This window comes from Ictidomys tridecemlineatus, chromosome 15, assembly GCF_052094955.1.
Source record: "Ictidomys tridecemlineatus isolate mIctTri1 chromosome 15, mIctTri1.hap1, whole genome shotgun sequence".
Lineage (NCBI taxonomy): Eukaryota > Metazoa > Chordata > Mammalia > Rodentia > Sciuridae > Ictidomys > Ictidomys tridecemlineatus.
The window spans coordinates 45,202,143-45,224,751 of record NC_135491.1 but is presented as its reverse complement, the minus strand read 5'-3'; the positions used below and the strand labels follow the sequence as shown (position 1 = coordinate 45,224,751).

Here is a 22,609-nt window from a genome sequence, read left to right as displayed (position 1 = left end):
TTTTATTAACACAGACAATGTCTGGGAAGATACATAAGAAGCTAATAACAGTGGTTATCTGTGGGAAGGGGACTGGCATTGTACTGATTTAATATACTGTTTCATGCAAAAAGAAAGAACAGACATGTGAATGTTAACTTTTGCATAAAAGGAAGAAAAACAATTTATATCTGTCTATATACAAACATAACCTATCTAAATATAATATTGAAAATACATATATACAGAAATGGCAGCTGACAAACATTACATACGGAAGTAAACTCTGGAGGGAAAGAACCTGCCCAAGGTGGTTATCTGTTTTTTCTCTTGGGGGGTGTGCGTGTGTGTGTGTGTGTGTGTGTGTGTGGGAGGGGTACTTTGGGCAAATGGAGACAAATGGAGAGTATTCAATGTATAGTTTAAAATTTTTTTAAAAAAATTTAAATCATGGGCTATATTAGCTAATCAAAAGATTAAAAGAAACGAAGAAGTATGGCCAGGCACCTCAGGTCTACCTTCCTAGAGACTCATGGGATTGGCAATCCTGCATGGAATGACCTTCACTTGGGGTTAAGCTGGGAAGGAAGGTGGGAGAGGGATCCCAAGGCCTAAGTGCATGGTGTTCACTGCTAAGGGCCCGCTGGCCTGACCCTCTGGTGTCCTTACTGGGCAGCTGCAATCACTCATGCTCCCAGCAGCCTTAGCAGCCAAGGACTCCTGAGCAGCAGCAGTCTGTGCGTGCATGGAGAACCCTTCCTTTTGTCCTGTAGGAAGACTGGTGCTTTACCTGGACTGTTCCACTGTTCAGTGCAGGGAAGTCGTTATCAGTGCCAAGCAGGGCCAGTTCCTCCTCAGGGCAACCCGTGAAAGCTGCGGTGGGGAAGGGAGAAAGAAGGCATTAGAAAGGCCCTGGAAGCCAGGTGTGGTGGCTCAGGCCTGTAATCCCAGAGGTTTGGGAGGCAGAGGAAGGAGGATCGCAAGTTCAAAGCCAAATTTAGTGAGGTGCTAAGCAACTCAGTGAGACCTTGTCTCTCATAAAATACAAAATAGGGCTGGGGATGTGGCTCAGTGGTCAGGTGCCTCTGAGTTCAATCCCCGGGACTCCCCCCACCTCCCACCCCCCAAAAAAGAAAGGCCCTGGAAGAGACCTGAGGGGAAACAAGACCTGACAAGAGTCCCCTGATTGGATCCAGTTATCAAGTGCTGCAGATGGGGCCTTGCCTTAGTTTCTCTGACTAGCAATGTGACTAATATAAATTCCAGATAGAACTTCCATGTTAGGTCTCAAGAGGGAGGGACCTTCATTGTCAGTTTGTGGGTCAATCCCTTTTTGTTCATGAAACCACAGAACCAAGATCACAGACATTCAGTGACATTAATCCCGGGCAGCCTTGTGAAACACAAGGTTGACTAAAGGTTATAGCTAGGGGTGGAAGATTTTCTGGAGGCCATGAATCATCTATCTATATACAACGTGCATCGTCACACTGTTGCCCACAATTCACTCTGGACAACCTCTGATTGTTTCAGTTGGTCACACCCCTTCCAAATTCCCCCTGCTAGACCATCTCTGAAACACTGGAAGCCAGAGATGTGATGGCTCATGCCTGTAATCACAATGACTCTGGAGGCTGAGACAGGAGGATGACAAGTTTGAGGCCAGCTTGGGCAATTTAGCAAGACTCTGTCTCAAAATTTAAGGGCTGGGGAGCCGGGCACAGTGGCACATACCTGTAATCCTAGAGGCTTGGGAGACCAAGATAGGAGGATTTCGAGTTCAAAGCCAGCCTCAGCAAAAGTGAGGTGCTAAGCAACTCAGTAAGACCTCTCTCTAAATAAAATAAAAAATAGGGCTGGGGATGTGGTCGAGTGCCCCTGAGTTCAATCCCTGGTACAAAAAAAAAAAAAAAAGGGGGCCTAGGGATGTTGCTTGGTGGTAGACCACTTGCCTAATAGGCTTGGGGGCCTTGGTTCAATCCCTAGTGCCACAAATAAAAACCCAAACCAACTTACCAGTCCCTAGTCAGAGGCTGGGCTTGTTTCATCCTTGTAACAACCCTACCTAGGTAGGTATTAGCCCTTTTCAAAGTTAAAAAAAACTCCTGCTCACAAGCTGGGTGGCTGGGGATCAGGCCACCTTCTCTATAGGGTTAGCTTGGCTCACAATGGCTTTAGCAACCAAGGACTTTTGGCCAATAAGCAATCTGAGCAATCTGCCCTTCTCTGAAGCCAAAGCAAAAAATCAGGGAAACTGCCAGAGGCCACTCTCTGGGCCTCATAAGAACCCAGATCTGACCCAGTACTCATAGTTTTGCTAGGCTGCAGCATAACAAGGACATTACTGTCCCTGGGCCATATAAATGTCCTGTTTGGAAGAGTTGTTTAGTTATTAGGTTATTATTACCATTTGGATTAAGTTATCTTTTTTTTTTTTCCCTCTCAGGATTATACTGGGTATTGAACCCAGGGACACTCTATCACTGAGCTACATCTCAGCCCTTTTTATTTTGAGACAGGGTCTAACTTGCCTGGGTTTGTCTCAAACTTATGATCTTCCCATCTTGATTTCCCATGCAGCTGGGATCACAAGCATGTACCACGGTGCCAAGCTTAAAAATATTTTTTCCTTATAATAAAGAGTAAGGTCCACCTCCTCCAGTACTGAGAATTGAACCAGGGGCACTCTACCATTGAGCTACATCCTTAGCCCCTTTTAAATTTTATTTTCAGACAAGGTTTTGCTAAACTGCACTGGTGGTCTTTCAACTTTAAATCCTCCTGCCTCAGCTTCCTAAGCAGCAGGGATTACAGGTGTGTGCCATGGTATGTAGCTGAGATTTTTTATTTTAACTACAAAAGTAATTTGAACATAACAAAGTATTTAAAAAAGTATAATATATGGGCTGGGGTTGTGGCTCAGTGGTAGAGCACTTGCCTAGTACTGGTGAGGTACTGGGTTCTATCCTCAGCACCACATAAAGATGAATAAATAAAGGTAGTGTGTCCATCTATCACTAAAAAATATTAAAGTATAATTAAAAAGTAGCATTTTAAAAAATTAATACCAGAATTTGAAAAGAACTCCTAAAACTCAACACGAAAAAAACTAATTAAAAAAAAGACAAAGGACTGGAAAAGACATTTCTTTGAAGATAAACAAGTACATTAAAAGATACTAAATATCATTAGTCATTAGGGAAATGCAAATCAAAATTATAATGAGATACCACTTCATACCCTCTTGGATGGCTATTAAAAAAAAATGAAGGAAAATAACAAGCCTTGGCAAGAATGTAGAGAAATTGGAAGCCTCCCACATTGCTGGTGGGAATGTGAAATGGTGCAGCCAATGTGGAAAAGAGTTTGGCAGTTCATCCAAAAGTCAACGTAAGGCTTGGGGTGAGCTCAGTGGGACAGCACTTGTCCAGCATAGGTGAGGCCCTGGGGTCCATCCTCAGCACTACCCCTACCCCCAACACACAAAAGTCATATGGAGAGTTACGAAGACTAGAAATTCCACTCTTAGCATAATTTTGTTTTGTTTTTGGTGCTGAGATTGAACCCATGACCCTGTGCCTGCTGAGCATGTTCTCTAACACTGAACTACACCCCCAGACCCAGCATAATGTTTTCAAGGTTTATTGATATTCTCGCACGTCAGAACTTTATTCTTCTTAAAGTCTGAATAATATTCCTGGATATGGGTATAACATGCTTTTTCATCTCTCTCTTTTTTTAAAATTTTGGTAGTCCTAGGGATAAAACCCAGGGGCACTTTACCTCTGAGCTATATACCCACCCCCCTTTATTTTGGTGGTGCTTGGGATTGAACCCAGGGCCTTGTGCATGTGAGGCAAGCACTCTGCCAACTGAGCATCCCAGTCCCCCCAGCCCTTTTTATTTTTTATTTGAGACAGGGTCTCACTAAGTTGCTGAGGCTGGCCTCTTAGGATCCTTTTCCTTCAATCTCCTAAGTCGCTGGGATTAAAGACATGTGCCACTGTGCCTAGAATAAAATGGTAAATTTTATGTTATGGATATTTTACCACTCACAAAAGGGGTAGAAGCCTGACACAGGTGTGTAAAATATACAATCTTTTGGAAAAAAGTCTGTCAACATATACTGAACGTAAGTATATGCATTTACGAAGATTTAATAATTCTACTCTGAGGTATAGACCTCACAAAATACATGTACCAAAAGCATTCAATGTTTATTGAAGCACTATTCACAACAGCTAAAAACTGTAAATATTCATCAAGGTAGGATGGAGAGAAACACTGTGGTATAATTACATATTGAAATGAATCAACTACAAGGACATCCAACAACATGGTGTCTCTAACATTGTTGAATAATAGAAACCAGATACATGCAAGGACACATGTATTGTCCGGGAAGAAAGAAATATAATTTTTCCTCAATCCTGAGGTCCCCAGTCAAGATAGACCCCTGAAACAAAAAAGATAGATTTCACAACAACTACAAAAACAAAAGTTTATTAATGTGTGCAGTGCATAATACATGGGCAAAACCTCAGGGAAAGGTAGCTCAAAGCAGTGGTTTTGAACTCTGGTTTACACAGCACCAGCAACAAAAAACAATAAATTTTAGAGATGACAAGACAAGGAAAGCAGTTCCAAGCTTCCAGAGGGAGGAAACTGTGGGATGGTAAATATATGAGAGTAAACTAATGGAACGAGATTTGCAGACTCCTCTGGAGCAGTCTCTGAGCTGATAAGAGTTGACTTCAGTAAAGGAGAATTTACATCCTGTCACTAGGTAGAAAGTTGGGGTGGGGTGGGGGGCATAGAAAGAGCTCTTCCTTCAGTTTGCTGCTTCTTAATATTTATGTCAAAGATGCATATTTTGGGGTGCAACATTCTGGTATTCATTAGCATATTTCTATCCACATAAAGCTCAAAAATAGGCAAAACTTATCTAGGTAAAAGAAGAAAAGACACTGCCCACTCCTGGAGAGGGGTTGTGATTGGAGCTGACAGAGAGGCCTAAGGACCATTAAGAGCTTCCTTCTGCTCCTCAGAGCTCAGAGCCAGCCCCCAGAGCCCAAGAACTCACACACATAGGATCCTCTGAGGGAAGGCTGGAATGTGCCCATGAGAAAGAGCTGATTGCTTAGAGACCAGCTCTGACTCCTTGACGACATCCCCAGTGAGGAGTCCTGGGTTGTGACATGCTTGGCCAGTGGGAAGAAGGGAAAAGGGGACCTAGTTCTGATTCTGCTTCAGAGAGTCCCAGGAGCCATGAGATCCCCAGTGCAGTCATGTCTGTAGCTTGAGCACACAGCTCTATAGTCTCATCTGAGGAATCTTATTTGGCCTTAAATCTAGAATTGCCAGAAATAATAAGTGACAAAGGTTAACCCACCTTCAATACAGGAAAAAAAAATATCTAAGGGGCCATGGACTTATCCACTTAGGCAAAGTGATACTAATGGTAGCATTCTGAAATTACATATGCTGTAAAGTAAAATCAAAGCAGAATGCAGAACTACATATATAATATGTGTTAACTAGGCACAGAAAAAAGACTGGAGGAAAATGAACGGTCCCAATGATTACAACTTATTTTTAAGTCCAGCATCCTAACTGCTTGACTGTGACTATCTGCTAAATTGTATTTCTTAATTGTTATTTAGGCCCAAGTTTTCTCTTATCATAAACTCTTGTGATCTCCACCTCCCACATTCATATGTTGAAGTCCTAACCCCCAGTACCTTACAGCATGACTATATTTGAAGATCGGGTCTTTCTCCCCACTCCTGGTACGAGGGAATTGAACAAATGCAGGGTGCTCTACCAGTGAGCTACATCTCCAGGCCTTTTTATTTTGAGACAGCATCTCACTAATTTGCCAAGGCTGGCCACGAACTTAAGATCCTCTTGCCTTTAGTCTCCTTAGCAGCTAGAATTCCAGGCATGTACCATCGTGCCTGATTGAAAATAGATAGGGTTTTAAAAGAGGTAATTAAGTTAAAGTGAGATCTTTAGAGTGGGCCTTAATCTAACATGACTGGTGTCCTTAGGAGAGGAAACTTGGACATGGACAGTACAAGGGAAAGACCAAGTCAAAACACAGAAAGTTGCCATATTCAAACTAAGGAGGGGCCTCAAAAGAAACCAACCTTCCCTTGATTTTGGACTCCAAAACTGTGAGACATACATTTCTGTTTAAGCAGCTCACCCATGGAACTTTGTTATGGCAGCCCTAACAAACATGCTGCAGACTCAAGAGTCAGGAATCCCTCCTCTCATGAATCACTACCAACAGCTAACGCACACACTTATTTAATCTTCACCAGGCAACCTATGAAGGAAAACATATACTGCAAACATACATATATACTGAAAAATACATATAAAAGGTGTATGTATGCATGAAAGGTATATGTATACATGTGTATATGTATGCGTGAAAGGTATATGCATATATGTGTGTATACATGTTTGAATTATATATGTTTATACATGTATACACAAAGACACACACACACATACATATAATTTCTTTTGTACTGGTGATTAAACCCAGTGTGCTTTTACCACTGAGCTATATCCCAAGTCCTTTTTAATTTGAGACAGGCTCTCACTAAGTTGCTGAGGTTGACCTCAAACTGAGATTTCAGGCATGCGCCACCCACCATGCCCATCTATGATTCTGTGTGTGTGTGTGTGTGTGTGTGTGTGTGTGTGTGCATGTGTGTGTGAGTTACTAGGTATTGAACACAGAGCACCCAATCACAGAGTTACACCTCCAAACCTCTTTTTTTATATTTATTTTTTAGTTATAGGTGGACACAATATCCTTATTTTATTTTTATGTGGTACTAAGGATCAAACTCTGTGCCTCGCCCACGCTCGGCAAGAACTCTACCTCTGAGATACAATCCCAGCTCTTTTTTTGAGATAGGGTCTAAGTTGTCGGCCTCAAACTTGTGATCTTCCCGCCTCAGCCTTCCGAGTCATGAGATTACAGGCGTGTGCCACCATGCCCAACTATGAGGAATATTTGAACATCCATTTTCCAGATTAGGAAACTGAGAGGCTAAACAAGTTCATTAAAGTTACAAAGCTAGGCAATGAAACCTGAGTCATTTCCTTAACCACCATGGTTATACCGTCTTCCTGGTGTGTCTGAGAGTGTTGAATCTCCCCTTCATTTCTGGGAAAAAAAGCACTAAACTTGGAGTTATTGATAATACTTCCTTGTAGGGTTGTCAGAATAAGCATAAAGGACTGAATTGGGGTGACTGTATATAAACAGCATTTTGGAAGGGTCTCCTGTTCATGACTCATAGAGACAGGGACCTCCCCAGTCTTATGCAGGTACTGAACTTTTTGCGCGAACCTGGGTAAGGTACTTGAATTCTCTGGGTTCCAGAATCAATTGTTTGCTGAAGCTTTGAGACTGAGATCTGCTTTTCCTTGTCTTGAAAGAAAGAAAAACATGTTATTAAAAAGTTATTGTTGGGGGCTGGGATTATGGTTCAGAGGTAGAGCACTTGCCTAGTACATGCCAGGCACTGGGTTCAGTCCTCAGCACCACATAAAAATAAATAAATAAAATAAAGGTATTGTGTCCAACTACAACTAAAAAAATATTTTAGAAAAATTATTGAGAGGGCTGGGGATGTAGCTCAGCTGGTAAAGTGCTTGCCGCACATGCACAAGACCCTAAATTCAATCCCCAGCATGGGGCCTGGGGGGGGGTAGTATTGAGAGCCAGGTGTGGTGGTGCACGTCTGTAATCCCAGTGACTGAGACAGGAGGAACGTGAGTCCAAAGCCAGCCTCAGCAATGGCGAGGCACTAACCAACTCAATGAGACCCTGTTTCTAAATAAAATACAAAACAGGGCTGGGGATGTGGCTCAGTGTCAAATGCCCCTTAGTTTAATCCCCAGGCCACCCCCCCCCAAAAAAAAAAAAAGTTATTGAGGGCTGGGGATATAGCTCAGTTAGTAGAGTGCTTGCCTTGCATGCACAAGGCTCTGGGTTCAATCCCCAGCACCACACACACAAAAAAGTTATTGAAAGTATGTAGTAGGAACACACATATTTTCTTCCTGATGTAATAAAAAGATTAAAAGAAATAAAGGGAACACCTAAATTCAGTAGGTGATTTGGTGTTACTTAAAGCTGTGCTAAGAAACAGTGTAAACTCTGGGCAGGTGGCACATTCATTTGATCCCAGGGACTCAGGAGTCTGAGGCGGGAGGAGCATAAATTCAAGGCCAGTCTCAGCAATTTAGCAAGGTCTTCAGTAACTCAGTGAGATCCTGTCTCAAAATGAAAAAATATAAACAAAACAACAATGAAATCATGTAAAAAGTACCTCTGCTAGGGAGTCTAAAACTCCCATGCTTTTAGGCACGTAATAAATTTTATGTGTTCTTTTCCCTAGATTTAAACAAAAAAAAAGCAAACAAAACAAACAACCAACTGTTAGTTTAGAGCACTGACATGTTGATGTGGACCTTTTTCCCCCCTGAAGTACTGGGGATTGAAACCAGCACCTTGCACAGGCTACATTCTACCCCTGAGCTCCACCCAGCCCTTTTTATTTCATTCTGATACAGGGTCTCACTAAGTCACCCAGGCAGGCCTCAAACTTGCAGTCTTCCTGCCTCAGCCTTCCAAGTGGCTGAGATTAACTTATTAGAAATTTATATTCTCACATTTGGAAGATGGAAATAAGATTTCATAAAGTTATTATTAGTATCATACAAGAGGAAACCTAAAAACATGAATTTGCAAACCCCAGAACCTTATATAGTGTCATCTACCACTATCATGCAAGGTTCCCTAGAGCTCTGAGGCAAGTAGTTCCCATGTTCCTATAACATTCTTTTGGTTACCAGGGATATATTAGGAACAATATATCCTTAAGTATATAAATTCTTAAAAGATACTGCAAAATCACTTCCCCACAGGTTTCTATCACACTAATCAACAATGCAGCGATAGTAATAGCAAAATTCCAGAGGAAACCTAAATGCTTATCAATAAGAACTGTTTAACTTGTGTTATATCATCTATGCAGTGAAATACTAAGCAGTCATTTTTAAAGAATGCTACAAAAGATGAGGTAGTTCTTATTCCCTATCTACATGAAAAGATCTCTATGACATACTGGTAATTTTTTTTTTAAAGGTGTAGATTATATGCCTGTAATCCCAATGATTTGGGAGGCTGAAGCAGGAGGATTATATGTTTGAGACCAACCTCAGCAACTTAATGAGGCCCTAAGCAACTTAACAAGACCCTGTCTCAAAAAATAAAGTGGGCTTGGGATATGGCTCAGTGGCTAAGTGCCCCTGAATCCAATCCCTGGTACACACACACAAAAAGTGTAAAGGTGTAGAGTAATGTATTCTGTGCTAATATGTTAACATTTGCTTTTTTTTTTTTTTTTTTTTTGGCGGTGCTGGGGATTGAACCAGGGCCTTGTTCATGCAAGGCAAGCGCTCTACCAACTGAGCTATATCCCTAACTCTCAACATTTGCATTTTAAAACAGCATCTGAAATATACCTCTGAAAGGCAGCCCAAGAAACTGGACTTATGAGTGGGTAAACCAAGGTGACAAACAGGGATGAGATCTTTTACCATACACCTTTTCAAATATGACCCTTGTTGACTGCATTAGTTATTCAAACACTGATAATAAATTAAGTAACTTTTCCTATTTTTAAAGCAGCCCTTTTCCTAAGAGAAGGTCTTTAGTCAGCAGAAGACTAGCCAGATGATTCTGTCAGCTCTCATGAACTCTCCAATCCTCTCCTATTGAGTTACCCCACAGGAGGCTAATGACTCCCCTATTACTCAGAAGTCCTAAACCCCAAAACTCTAAAAGCTGCAATTTCTTCAAGATGCTGGTAACCTAGAAATCCTCTTCCTGCTGTCTATAAAATCTACCCCCCAGGAGTGTAAAATACATCCTGTTGCCTTATTTCTTGGCACATTTCCACTATTATATGGTTCCAAGCATCTGTAGCACAGTAGCTGGGCTTCCATCTCTTCTTGGAGGGGGACGATGCCAACATGAAGGAGAATCCAGTAGTCATGTACTATGATTGCCATGCCTCCCACACAGGCTGTGTAGTCCAGGCACACCGGGGGCCTGGTTCTATCAGCTTTAACCTCTTTTGATTAGACGCAGAACACAACCAAAGGGCATCAGTCCAGGCAGGCAAAAACAAGTTTCAAACACTCACTCTGCCCAAGACACCCAGCTAGGTGTTTTCCTGCCTAAATCCTCATGAAATAACATGCAAAGTAGATATTACTGTTCTTAACCTGACAACTCAGGAAACAAGAAGCTGCCAGGGGTTGAACAGCCTCAGGAAGCAGCTTCAGACAAGCAAAGTATATAAGTCCCCACAGCTGGGAGGCTGCAGGAACAGGCTTCAAATCTGAAGGCAGGGACCTGGATTCCAATAGACTCAGGTTCCAATCCATACAATGCTACTCACCTACTATATACTTGGTCAAATTGTGGGAGCTTGTGGAAGCTGAAAAATAGGAATAATAATACACAGCCCATAAGGTTACTGGGATAACAAGACAGTTGTTTGCCTAGCATTAAGAACTGTGCCTGCCAACAAAAGGTACCATTAGTTTACGCACAATTAACTTCGGTTTCTGACTCCAAGTCCTGGCCTCTTTCTATACCACAGAGAAACTCTCCCAACCTGGGAAGGAATTAGCTACAGTTCTATGCTTTGCCTGATGGATGAAGCACCAAAGGGAGAGGCAGATACTTGGGACCAAACAATACAGCAGGGAGCCTGCTCAGTCTGCATCTAGAGAGGCTGCTCTGTGGTTTACTGGGGGAGGCAGAAGATGGCAATCTCAGAGACAAGCTGACCCTTTCTAAAGAAACTTGCTGGGGCACCCGTGGGAACGTCAGAGTGGACCTGGTGGACAGATAAGCCCTGGGGCAGAGCATGACAGCTTCTTCCTGGATGCTTCCTGGCATCACGGGCTTTGCATCACTTTCAAAATGAAACTGATCCGAAACCAGGTCTCATCATCATCACTCATCCTTCTCCGCCTCATCTCCTAACAGCTAATGAGGTCAGCTGATTCCTGTTCCCGACTGCAGCTTTGCAAGGCCACACATCTCGGCCAAGTCATGGGGGCATGAACGGGCTTGTGGCAAACTCTTTCTGAGGTGAGTTGATGGCCGCTGATGAGCACGTGGGCAACAGCTCAGACTTCAAGTCTGGAAAACAAAGGCCTAAACAGCTCTGACTTCACACCCACCTGGGCCCTCAGACAAAGTCCTTTCCTGCCTTAGTCTGTTTCCCTCACAGGGATTCTGAATCATCAAGTCAGTGAACCTGTGGAAGAGGTATCTGCTTTACCAATATAAACTGACAACTTTAGCATTGAGCAGAAAGAATATTGGTGGGAACCAGAGGAAAGGTAAGTCAGGAATGACCAATTCTGCTTCTAGAGAAATTAACTAATAAAAACCAGAGCTCTGTGTATCTGTACTATAAAGAAGACATCCAGTAGAACCAGGAGTCCCTAACCTAGGCTCAAAGCTCCTCTCCAAAGACCATCTTGTCAAGGCTAGCCTCAGGTCCCAAACTGGATGCCACTATAAAACTAGGGCCAGGGCTAGGGTTGTGGCTCAGTGGTAGAGCGCTTGCCTAGCACGTGCGAGGCCCTGGGTTCGATCCTCAGCACCACATAAATATAAATAAATAACAGTATTGTGTGCAACTACAACTACAAAAAGTATTAAAAACAAAAAAAACCTAGGGCCAGAAGAGTCCAGTCTCTGGGGTATTAAACTTGTTAAAAAATAAGGTTTTTCTAAATATGGATTTGTAAGAACTGATGAATACTGGACTGAAGACTCATTCTCTTATGTTCTATGTCTGTTTTTAGGGTGGAATTTCCTGCATACCTCCAAACTTTCAAAGAAACTCCTTGAAGTCAGAAATTTGTCTTCTTGGGGCTGGGGATAAAGCTCAAGTTGGTAAAGTACTTGCCTCACATGCATAAGACTCTGGGTTCAATCCCCAGGACCGACAATAAATAAATAAATAAATAAATAAATAAAATAAAGAAAGAAATCTGTCTTCTTAGCCACAACACTAAGATGCTATATAGTTCCAATGTCCAACCCTATTAAATGTTCTGTCAAAATAAAACAATCTATCTTTTGGGGGATAAGATGTCCATTAGGTGGACAGTCTTGGCCAGTTTTCCTGTTGACTCCTGGGCACTTTGACTAGAAGAAAAAAGTGACATCAGCTTGATCACACTGTGGTCAAGGGCAATTTGGAAACTGGGAGGAGAAATTGCCTAGGAAATCTCTATTCTAGCTTGGTTTAGAGACATATCTAAGTCATAAAGCAAAGAGGCTTTTCCTTATAGCTATTACTACCTTCTGTTAACGAACTGGTGTAAGAAGGTACAGAGGGAAAGTATATGGAATTGACTTGAAAGAAGATTTCAGCTGGGCTGGTGGCACACGCCTGTAATCCCAGTGGCCCAGGAGGCTGGGGTGGGAGGATCACAGGTTCAAAGCCAGCCTTGGCAACTTAACAAGGCCCTAAGCAACTCAGCAAGGCCTCGTCTCTAAATAAAATACAAAAAAGGGCTGAAGATGTGGCTCAGTAATTAAGTGCCCCTGGGTTCAGTCCCTAGTACAAAAAACAAACCCAAGAAACAAAAAAACCAAAAAAAACCCCAATAACCAAAATGATGACTCTGGCATTTTCTAGTAAAACAATATATAGGAAAAGTCCACTTACTAAGAAATACTTATTAAAAGGTCAAGTGCTATGGAATAGTTGGGAACCACCCGCTGCTATACATTGCCAGGATCAGTGAAGAATGCAAATTGGCACTCTTTTGGCAATCAAGAAGCCGTAAATAAACCCTCTGATGCAGACATTGTGCCTCAAGTCATCCCAGATGGGACAAAACCATACCTGAAAGATCTTCATGACTATTACTTAATTGGAAGACAAAAGTCTCAATAACCTTTCAACAGAATACTGAATCATGCCATGCTGCAGGCATTCAAATGTGTAATCTACGGCTTTAAATGTTGTAAAAGAAAACCTACCCAGGGAAAAAAATGCTCTGTAAAGGGGGGGTGAAAAACAGGTCATAAAACAGCCATTTATAGGTTGAGTCTGACAATTATAAAATATTAATATTTTCATATTTGTAAAAATGAGAAATAGGACTAAGTTCTGGTACCAGAAAAGCAGATTGGCTCTCCCCTATCACCAAGCATCTTCTAGGCAAAGATGACAGCCGGTGAGCAGGACCAGATTTTGCTCATCTTCCAGTTTTTCCACAATCAACACATATGTGATTTGCAATCAGTATTTTATGTGATCCTCACTCCCCTCTAGAATAATCATGTGGCAACCCATACAATTTGTTGAAAAGCGAGAAAGAAGTTCTTTCTAGAGTTTTTATTCTCTGCTGAGAGCTCTCTGGAAGAGCTATATCGCTCAGTTTCCTCCTTACCCTCGGGAGGCTGGTCCTCCCCTTTAATCCCCAGAGATAAACCAAGAACAGGCCACACTCCACAGCACTCTTTGGAACACAGCTGATTTGTCAAAGCTCAACATGAGGTTTGTTATCTGCCCCTCCCTGCCTCCCATCCTGATCAGAGAGATCCTAGTGATCAACCTGGGACAGCAGCATTGGCAATTAAAGGTTTAGTGGATTAAAATATTGCACATTACCCCTGCAGCCTTGGGCAGGTCATTTAACTTTCAACTGTTTAACAGTAAGCACTTTATCAATAAATGTAAGCCCTCCTTAATGCCCAGTCTTTCCTCCTCCTCCTTTTCTTTCTTTCTTTCTTTTTTTTTTTTTTTGGTACCAGGGAATAAACCTAGGAACCTAGGGGCATGAGCCACATCCCCAGCCTTTTTTTTTTTTTTTTTTTTTTTTTGAGATAGGGGCTTACTGAGTTGCTAAGGACTTTGCTAAGTTGCTGAGGCTGGCCTTGAACTTGCAATCCTTCTGCCTCAACCTTCAGAGTTGTTTGGATTCCAGGTGTCTATCCCCATGTATCGCAATGTTCAGTCTCTAAAATAGGAATATACATACCCAGGGGCTGGTTATAGCCCAAGATGTGCCGAGATGAAGTATTAAAAATGAAGATTAAAAATCAGGGCTGGGCCTGTGGTACACACCTGTAATCTCAATAGCTCAGAAGGCTTAGGCAAGAGGATTGCAAGTTCAAAGCCAGCCTCAGCAATTTAGTGAGGCCCTAAGCAACTTAGGCAGACTCTGTTTCAAAAGATAAAAAGGGCTGGGGATCATTCTGCTCTCATATTAAAAAAAAAAAAAAAAAAAAAAAGGCTGAGGATGTGGCTCAGTGGTTAAGCAACCCTTGGTTCATTCCTAGTACCAAAAGAAAGAAAAAGAAAAGAAAAACCACCTGGTGATTTAAAAAGCAAAACAGGTACATCCCCAGACCCCAGTTTATTCCTTTCTGTACAGTGAGCTCTTCACAATGACTTACTGCTGTCACAGAGCAATGATTCACAAACATAGCTGACAGAATCATCGGGTGAATTTCTAAAAAATCCATATTCCCTGCTTCCAGCCTACCTGTCATGTGTACTGCATCAGTTTCTGGAGGTTGGTTTTGTGAAGGCAATTTGTTTGTTTTAAGTTCTTGATTCTTCCATTTATTTTTCATAGGTAAATTGGTATGGCTCTTTGATGGCACTTTAAATTATGTAAATATCAAAATTTCAAATGTCCAGATCTTTCCTCTGACCAACACATATTTCTGTCTGTTCAATATCTCCCTTTGGATGCTTTAAAGGTCTCTTGAAATCAATATGTCAAAAACCAAATTCTGAACTTTTTTAACCTTAGCCCAAATATGGTCTTTTTCTAGCGTCTCCCCCACCCTCCAACAGTATATCATACACTCAGCTGCTCAAGCCTAAAATCTGGGCATCAGAAGCAGCCCAGAGTTGGAGTCAGAGTGTCTGGGCTCAAATTTCAGTTTCACATTGACTTGGGACAAGTTTGATGATCTTTCTGGAACTATTTTCACAGCAATGAAGTGCTAATGATGATGATAATAGCTATCTTAGTTAAATAAGTTAGAACTTAGCACAGTGCCTGGCATTTGGTTAGCGACCATTTCTCCCTTACATTTCCTCTTACCAGTCAATCACCAAGACTTAGGCTTTTCTACTTCTATCCCCATATGACATCATCACTAGTCTAAATAGATGCAAAAATCTCCATTTAGAAAGGATTTTTTAAAAAATGCATTAGTACAGTACATTTGAGAAGATGAAATGAGAGTACTTCCTTGTTTGGAACTCACCAATGGGGTGCCATTGTTCTTAGGATAACAACAAAATCTTTAATATACAATTCCAATCTCTAGTTTCTAGCCACATTTCTCCTCCTGCTAATACTCTCTTCTTCCTCTTCCTCTTCTTCTTTTTTTCTTTCCAAGGGTACTTTAACCACTGAGCTGCAACCCTAATCCTTTTATTTTCTTGAGACGGGGTCTCATTAAATTACTGAAGTTGACCTCAAACTTGTGATCCTCCTGCCTCAGCTTCCCAAGTTGCTGAGCCAGTTATCCTCTTCTTAAAGGCACCTTGAACACCCAACCACAGAGTTTTTGTGCACACTGTTCCTTGTCTGGAACATTGTCTTCTTGTATTCCCACTAGTTAACTCTTAATATCTCTCAGTTCTAGATTCAAAAGTTACTTTCTCAGGGAAACTTTCCCTTTACACTTGCAAAGTAGATCAGTTTTCCCTGTTGAAAACTCTTCTAGCTGTGTGCAACTTTCTCCCGTGGAATTAAGTACAACTTATGATTATATGTTTATTGATAATCATCTACTTGTCTGTCTCCCCCACAAGTCTGCATAATATGCAAATGTACTGTCAGAATTTGCTTAACAGTGTATCCCAACCCCTAGCATAGCACCTGGTCCAAAGTAACTGTTCGATAAAGTGTTGAATGAAAGTCCTTTGATCCTGCAGTTTTACTTCTAGGAATTCAAAAGAAATATGCATACAAAATATTCCAGCTGTAAAAGTATGATTGCTACTGCCATTAACCCCTGACATTGATCTACTGACTATTGCTGTCTCATATACTAATTCATTTAATCCTCACTTCAGCTATATGAGACCCTATTATTATTCCCATTTTATAGATGAGAAAAACTGAGACACAGGGGTTAAGTATCTTGCCCAAGGATGCATAGCCAATAAATGGACAGATTCAACCAGTCTCGTGCTCTAGATCCCAGCTCAAGCACTCTATACATTATGTATATTACACACATACATTATAATAGATTTTATGTAAACCCCAACTGTAGACATTTAAAATGGTGCCATATGGGCTGAGGTTGTGGCTGAGTAGTGGTGCACTTGTGTAGCCTGTGTGAGGCACTGGGTTCGATCCTCAACACCACATAAAAAATAAATCAATAAAATGGTGCCATAAATATTAAAGTTTCACATTGTATGGAAAGTTCAAAGAAATGCAAATCCCCCAATTTAAAGAAATTACACAAAGTCACATAATTACAAAGCTGGAGAGACTATTGAATTGTAAGCACCCCCTAGCTTTCCCACCCCCCCACACATACATTTCACATATGTTCATATGAAAACGTAAGCCTCCAGTCATGAGAGTTATGAATTCTTTGAGGTTTTTAAGAATGTGTCCTTTATATCAATGCAACCGCCTGTACAAGACTGTTTGCTGAAGCAGCAATCGTTGGGATTAAGAAAAAACTCATCAGTCACTGCTGGGGGAAATAAGATCAGAAATGAGTGTCTGCTTTAAGAATGGAAATCACCTTTTATTCAGCAAAACTCTTGCTAACTAGATTTTGAAATCTTAAGAAAAACTTGAGAAGAAAAAAAAATGCATTTTTGTTCTGTCTAAATGCCATGTTTTCAAACCAATATAATAACCTTGGTAGTTTACTTGTAGTAATGCAATTTTAAAAAATTCAAATCTTTTTTGGTGATTTCAAAAGCTTTTGAAACATTATGCAGATAATTAAGTCATAAAACAATGGTTGCTGTGAAAACTAATGATTTTTAATGAAATAGTTACCTTATCTGAAGCTCACAGCACAGTCTGTTTAAGGGCATTGTTCAACCAGAAAAGCTCAATTTATCTGGACGAGGTTAAGATGCACAATTCACTCCATCTTCTTTCTATGACAGTCTTTCCTAATAAGGTAAGTCTCGATAGTTGGATTTCTAAAAATCCAAACACTTCCCAATTTTTGTGCTAACTCCTCCCTACCACCACATCTGTAAAAGATAAAAATAGAGGACTGGCCAAATATATAATGGTCCATTCACCATATAGAAGACTGTGGAGTGGTTAAAACCAAGATAGATTTGTATTGCACAGTTTAGAAAGATGCCTTTGAATAAGTTAAAAAAGAAAGTTGTGCCCAGTTGGTAGAGTGCTTGTGTTACATGCACAAGGTCCTGGTTCTATCCCCAGCATCACACACACACACACACACACACACACACACACACACACACAAAGCAAGTTGTACCACGGCATGATGGTGCACACTTACAATCCCAGCTACTCCAGAGGCTGAGGCAGGAGGATCATAAGTTCAAGGCCAGCCTTTGAAACTCAGCAAGACCCTATCTCAAAATAAAACAAGAAGGGCCAGGATTATAACTCAGCGGTAGAATGTCCCCCAACCCCATAACTACCTCTCCACCCCACCTCCCCAAACAAGTTATAGAATAATATTTGTAAGTAAGACTTAGTCCAATTGCTTTTACAAACCTTGTATGCATACTTAAGTCTTTTGCACAGAAAAAGGTCTAGAAGGATTCACATTAAACCATTAACTGTCCTTGCCCTTAGGGAACAGAATGGGAAAAGAGAAGTGCTGCAGTCTGGCTGGGCACAAATTACCCAGCAGCCACAGAGCAGGGCAGCCACAGAGCCGCCACAAAGAAGCAAGAGCAGCCCTATTCCCTGAGCCGCCCTATTGGTGGAGCAGGGACCATATACAAGTCAATACACACCTGTTTCAATTTAGCATCATCCAGTCACAGCAATTATATACAGGTTAACTCAGTCATCATCTTAATGGCTCGCTGGCATCACCTTTCAACCATTCCCTCTGGAAAAATGCTAGGTGTCATTCCGACCTGACTGTGGCTCTCAACAGAGAAGAACCATTATGTGTTTATTTCCGATTTGCTTCTATGAACAGGCAGCAGGATCCAGTGATTTCAGCTCAGACTACTGAGATTTGAACCCAAACTCTACTACTCACTCAGTTAGCTGTATGATCTCGTGTAGGGTTTGGATCTCAGTTTCCTCATCTGTAATTCTCCCAGGGGATGTTAAAAACTTAAATGAGCATAATTATATACATACAACATGAATTAAATACATGTATAATGCCGAGAACGGTACCTGTCACATAGTAAGTGCCACATATTTTACTGCAAAAACTTTGTCTTTTCAATGAACATATTTTATGGATTAATTAAAAATTCCAACCAATCAGATCTGCACAAACAATATAAAATAATATATATGGGGGTGGAGTGATAAAAAAATAAATAAAAAGCCCTGGGAAATTTTGATCATCAGCTAAACTTGTTATTGACTCAGAAGCCAAAGGCAGGGCTAAGCCAATGGGAATGGGGTTGAGTCCTAGCTGGGGAATTCAGGAGAATTCTGGAAGCAGAAAAAGACCATAAAAGACAAGAAAACAGCAGGTCTGAAGGCCTAGTGGGAAGTACTGGCTGAAGTGACTCCACAGGGAGAGGGCAGGATGCAGGCCTGGAGTCCTGTACTGGCTTGCTTGGGGAGAGCCCTCAGTAGCTATTTCCCCCTGCCTGAAGCTATGACAAGATGGGGCTCGCTGGGCAGAGGTAGCTCAGCAAGCTGCCAGCCTTAGCTGTCCTCTACCTGGGCCCATTGCGAGCAGAGCCCCACCTCCTTAGAACTCCAGGGCCTTGGAGGCATTTCCCACACAGGACAGTTAAAGCCTCAAGGCTGGAGGTTGGGACTCACAGTCACTTGCCTCTGGTCACACAGTTTGGGGTGAGAAGCCAGGCCTACAATCAATCCCCTTTTCCTTTACCAGTGCCCAGACGCACACCATAGTCCTGTCCCTGCTGCTGGGTTTGATAAGAGTCTGAAGAATTTCTGAATGGACCAGGTGGGAACCATTTCTCTGGATGGTAGTTCCTGCTTATCTATAGAATGACTGGTCCTTGCCTTGCCACAGACCTCAAATTTTGGGGGAGGAATCTTCCTAGAAAAAAGGGAGAGTTTTCCTGTAAACAACAAATTCCAGGGGATCAGAGACTTCCTGAAGCAAATGTGAGACCCACAGGTCTGAACCCTGGGCAAAGTAAACCTACTTTCCCAAGTATTCAATACAGGTTTTCAAGGTTTCTTGGTAATAGAAACATAATTCCAAACTAATCTTAGCTGGTCCTTTTTTTTTTTTTTTGGTGATGGGGCTTGAACACAAGGCCTGGTGCACGCTGAACACATGCTCTACCACTGATACCAGAGAGCTACACTTGCAGCCCTCTTGCGTAGTCTTAAATCAGCAAAAGTGGGGTTACTGAGATGAAGGAGCAAGAGAAGAGGCTGGAACTGCACCTTCTTAGCTCCAGTCACTCCACTTAACCCCTAAGTCACCAGAGTCCTACCAGAAAACAGATCTGTCCTTCCTAGGGCTCTGTATGGCCTCATGAGGGAAGCAGCAGCCCACCATCCCTCCCACCTCCTTTCTGTGTGGCCCTGGCTCTGAGCCCTCTCTTCAGATGTTAGACTGTGACAGACTCAGAGTTGTGAGTTCAAAGATGGCATGGAGGGGGAAAGGCATCTGTCCACTGGGCTTGCTTCCTGAGGGTCAGGCACTGCCCAAGCAGCAGGACCCCAGCTTCCCAAAGTTCAGCAGGACCAGGGCAGCTGCAGCCTGCAGGGATTTCAGTAGCTGGGGGAGTCTGCAGACTACTGACACTCCAGGTAACCCAGAATGGGGGGGGGGGGCAGAGGTGCAGGATTTGGCTGGGGGAGGGGAGAAAGCAGGACAGAGACCTTAGAGCTCCTGGACTCAGAGCCAGGTTTGGGGGTGGGGCGGGTGAGGAAAGACAGAAGAGGAACAAACAGAAGCAGAGTCTGCAGAGAGCTGTCGGTGTGAGTGATATGGGGCCTGGTATCTGAACCCTCCCTACTCCCCCCATCCTAAAAGGGAGGCCAGAGCTCACTGGACAGAAGGGCCCCCACCACTCCAGCTTCTGGTGATTAACAGAGGCCTTGGGAGGGAACAGGAATTCAAAGCTCTTGGGTCAGAAGTTAACTATTTCCCATCTTCCTCTAGTTTGGCTGGGGTTCACAATCTTTTTCCTACTCCCACAAAGATTCCCAGATGATTGGTAGCTCACACTTAGGGGGTCAGACCTGGGTTCAAAGCCTGTCTCCACAACTTACTAGGTGGGTGACCATGGCTAAATTACAAAATTACAAGCCAAGGTTTCCAATTCAGTTAAATGGGGCCAATTCTGCCCACCCCAGGACGCTTTCAGGAGGATTAAAGGGGCTTATTACATAAAGTACATAGTGTGATTCTGGAATGCAGTAAGCTCTCAATAAATGGTATTTAGGTTGATATTTTGTCAGCCCTTGCAAGCCAGCTCTGCTGCCTGTGCTGGTGATGCTGGGTAACTAAATGAAATGAGCAGGTAAGTCAACAGTCAATTGCATCCTCCAGTCTGCAAACCGTCAAGGGAGAGGATGCTGGAGGTGAGACCCAGTGTCCTGGTTCAGAAGAGATTTTGGGAATACTGGCCTCCATGGGGCTACAACAGAGGCTTCAAATGTCTCTCCTGCCTTTCCCAAGTTTTGCGGTGCTACCTCTGTTGAGGGGTGAGACAATTCAAGCTGCCTCCACACTGTCTGCTGCTCATTGGCTCCCCCCACCTTACGCTCTATGGTTCAGCCAGATTAAATGATTTAAGTTCCTGGAATCTATTCTGCTTGCTGTTCCCCTGCCAGCACGTTCCCAGCCGCCTCTACTGCCCCAGCTCTTCCTCAGCTCCAATTCAGACATCACTTCCTATAGGTCTCTCAAAAAACATGTCAGCAACCCTTGCTAGTGGATTTTATACTATTCCCTTTTCATCCCCCATTCAATATATTTCTCATACACATCACACATGCCAGTAATTATTTTATCTGACTCTCCACAAGCACATAAGTGGAGGATTTTGGACATTTTGTTCACTAATATATACCCAGGACTTAGAACAATACCTGACACTTAGTAGGCATTCAATTAAAGAGTTGTTGAATGAAGGATTCATTATTAAAGTTGTCTTGTGGGCTGGGGATGTAGCTCAGTGGTAGAGAGTTTGCCTAGCATGCACAAGGACCTGGGTTCAATGCCCAGAAGAAAACAAAACAAAAAGAAAAAGAAAAAAAAAATTGCCTGAAGAAAACTTGTTTCCTCTAATCGGGAGCTCACGGAGGCCAAGAGTAGTGAGCCTTGCTTACCTCTGAATACCTAGCACCCAGGAGATATGCAGACACTTGTTGGCTGAATGACCCTTTCAACTTGGCCTTGGATCTCAGACACTTCACTTCTCTATAATAAGGGAGGAGCTGAACTTGACCATACTGGCCAAATGAGTAAGCTGCTGCCCTCCTCCACACTGGCGAGGATTAAAATCTCACCCAGGAAGATGTTTTCACCTAAGAAATTCACGGCCCTTTCCAGATTTCCTTCCTACTTTGGGGTAAAGAAACAAGCATTAGTTTCAGGGCAAATAATGGGAAAATACTCTCCTCCAACACAAAGGAACAAGTAAATAATGAAGACCTGTGTCCTTGAACATAGGACCAGATGAGACACAGGAGTCCAGAAAGGGTGGATCTGGTAAGAAGACTTGTTGGGGCTGGAGAATCCAGAAGAGATCCAGCTACTGCAGGACAGAGAAAAGCTGACATTTCAGGGCAAGACCACAGTGCTGGGATCCTCAGGCAACCCTCATTTAACCCAGCGATTATGCTCCTTGGTGTATACCTAACAGATACGGGTACATAGTTTCATCAAAAGACGTGTACGTTCAGATATAGTGCACACCTGCAATCCCAGTTAGTCATGAGGCCAAGGCAGAGAGATTGTAAGTTCACAGCCAGCCTCAGCAACTTAGCTGTCTAGAGGAAAAAAAAAAAAAAAGGCTGGGGTTATAGCTCAGTGGTAGAGTGCCTGCCTAGCATAGGTAAGGATCTGGGTTTGATTCCCAGCACCACCAACAATAAATAAGAGAAAAAAATTGATGGAGCGCTGGGGCTATAGCTCAGTGGTAGAGCACTCGCCTAGCAGGTGTGAGGCACTGGGTTTGGTCCTCAGCACCACATAAAAATAAATAAATAAAAATTTAAAAAGGTATTATGTCCATCTTCAACTAAAAAAAACTTTTTAAAAAAAGTTGATGGAGCACTATTAGTAATAGTCAAAAACATTACTCCCATGTCCATCAACAGAACACACACATGGTCAAATAGTAGGATACTACTGAACAGTGAGAAGCAACTACAACTGTAC

General features: G+C 42.4%; 1 protein-coding gene across 1 annotated transcript in view; it reads right to left on the bottom strand.

The window, feature by feature from the left end:
- The window catches only part of Cdh3 (cadherin 3), a 46,168-nt gene that overhangs the window by 18,482 nt on the left and 5,077 nt on the right, over window positions 1–22,609 (bottom strand). Inside the window, exon 3 of the mRNA XM_078032581.1 lies at window positions 770–852. Coding sequence (XP_077888707.1) covers window positions 770–852 — 83 coding nt within the window. The remainder of the gene's footprint in view (window positions 1–769; window positions 853–22,609) is intronic.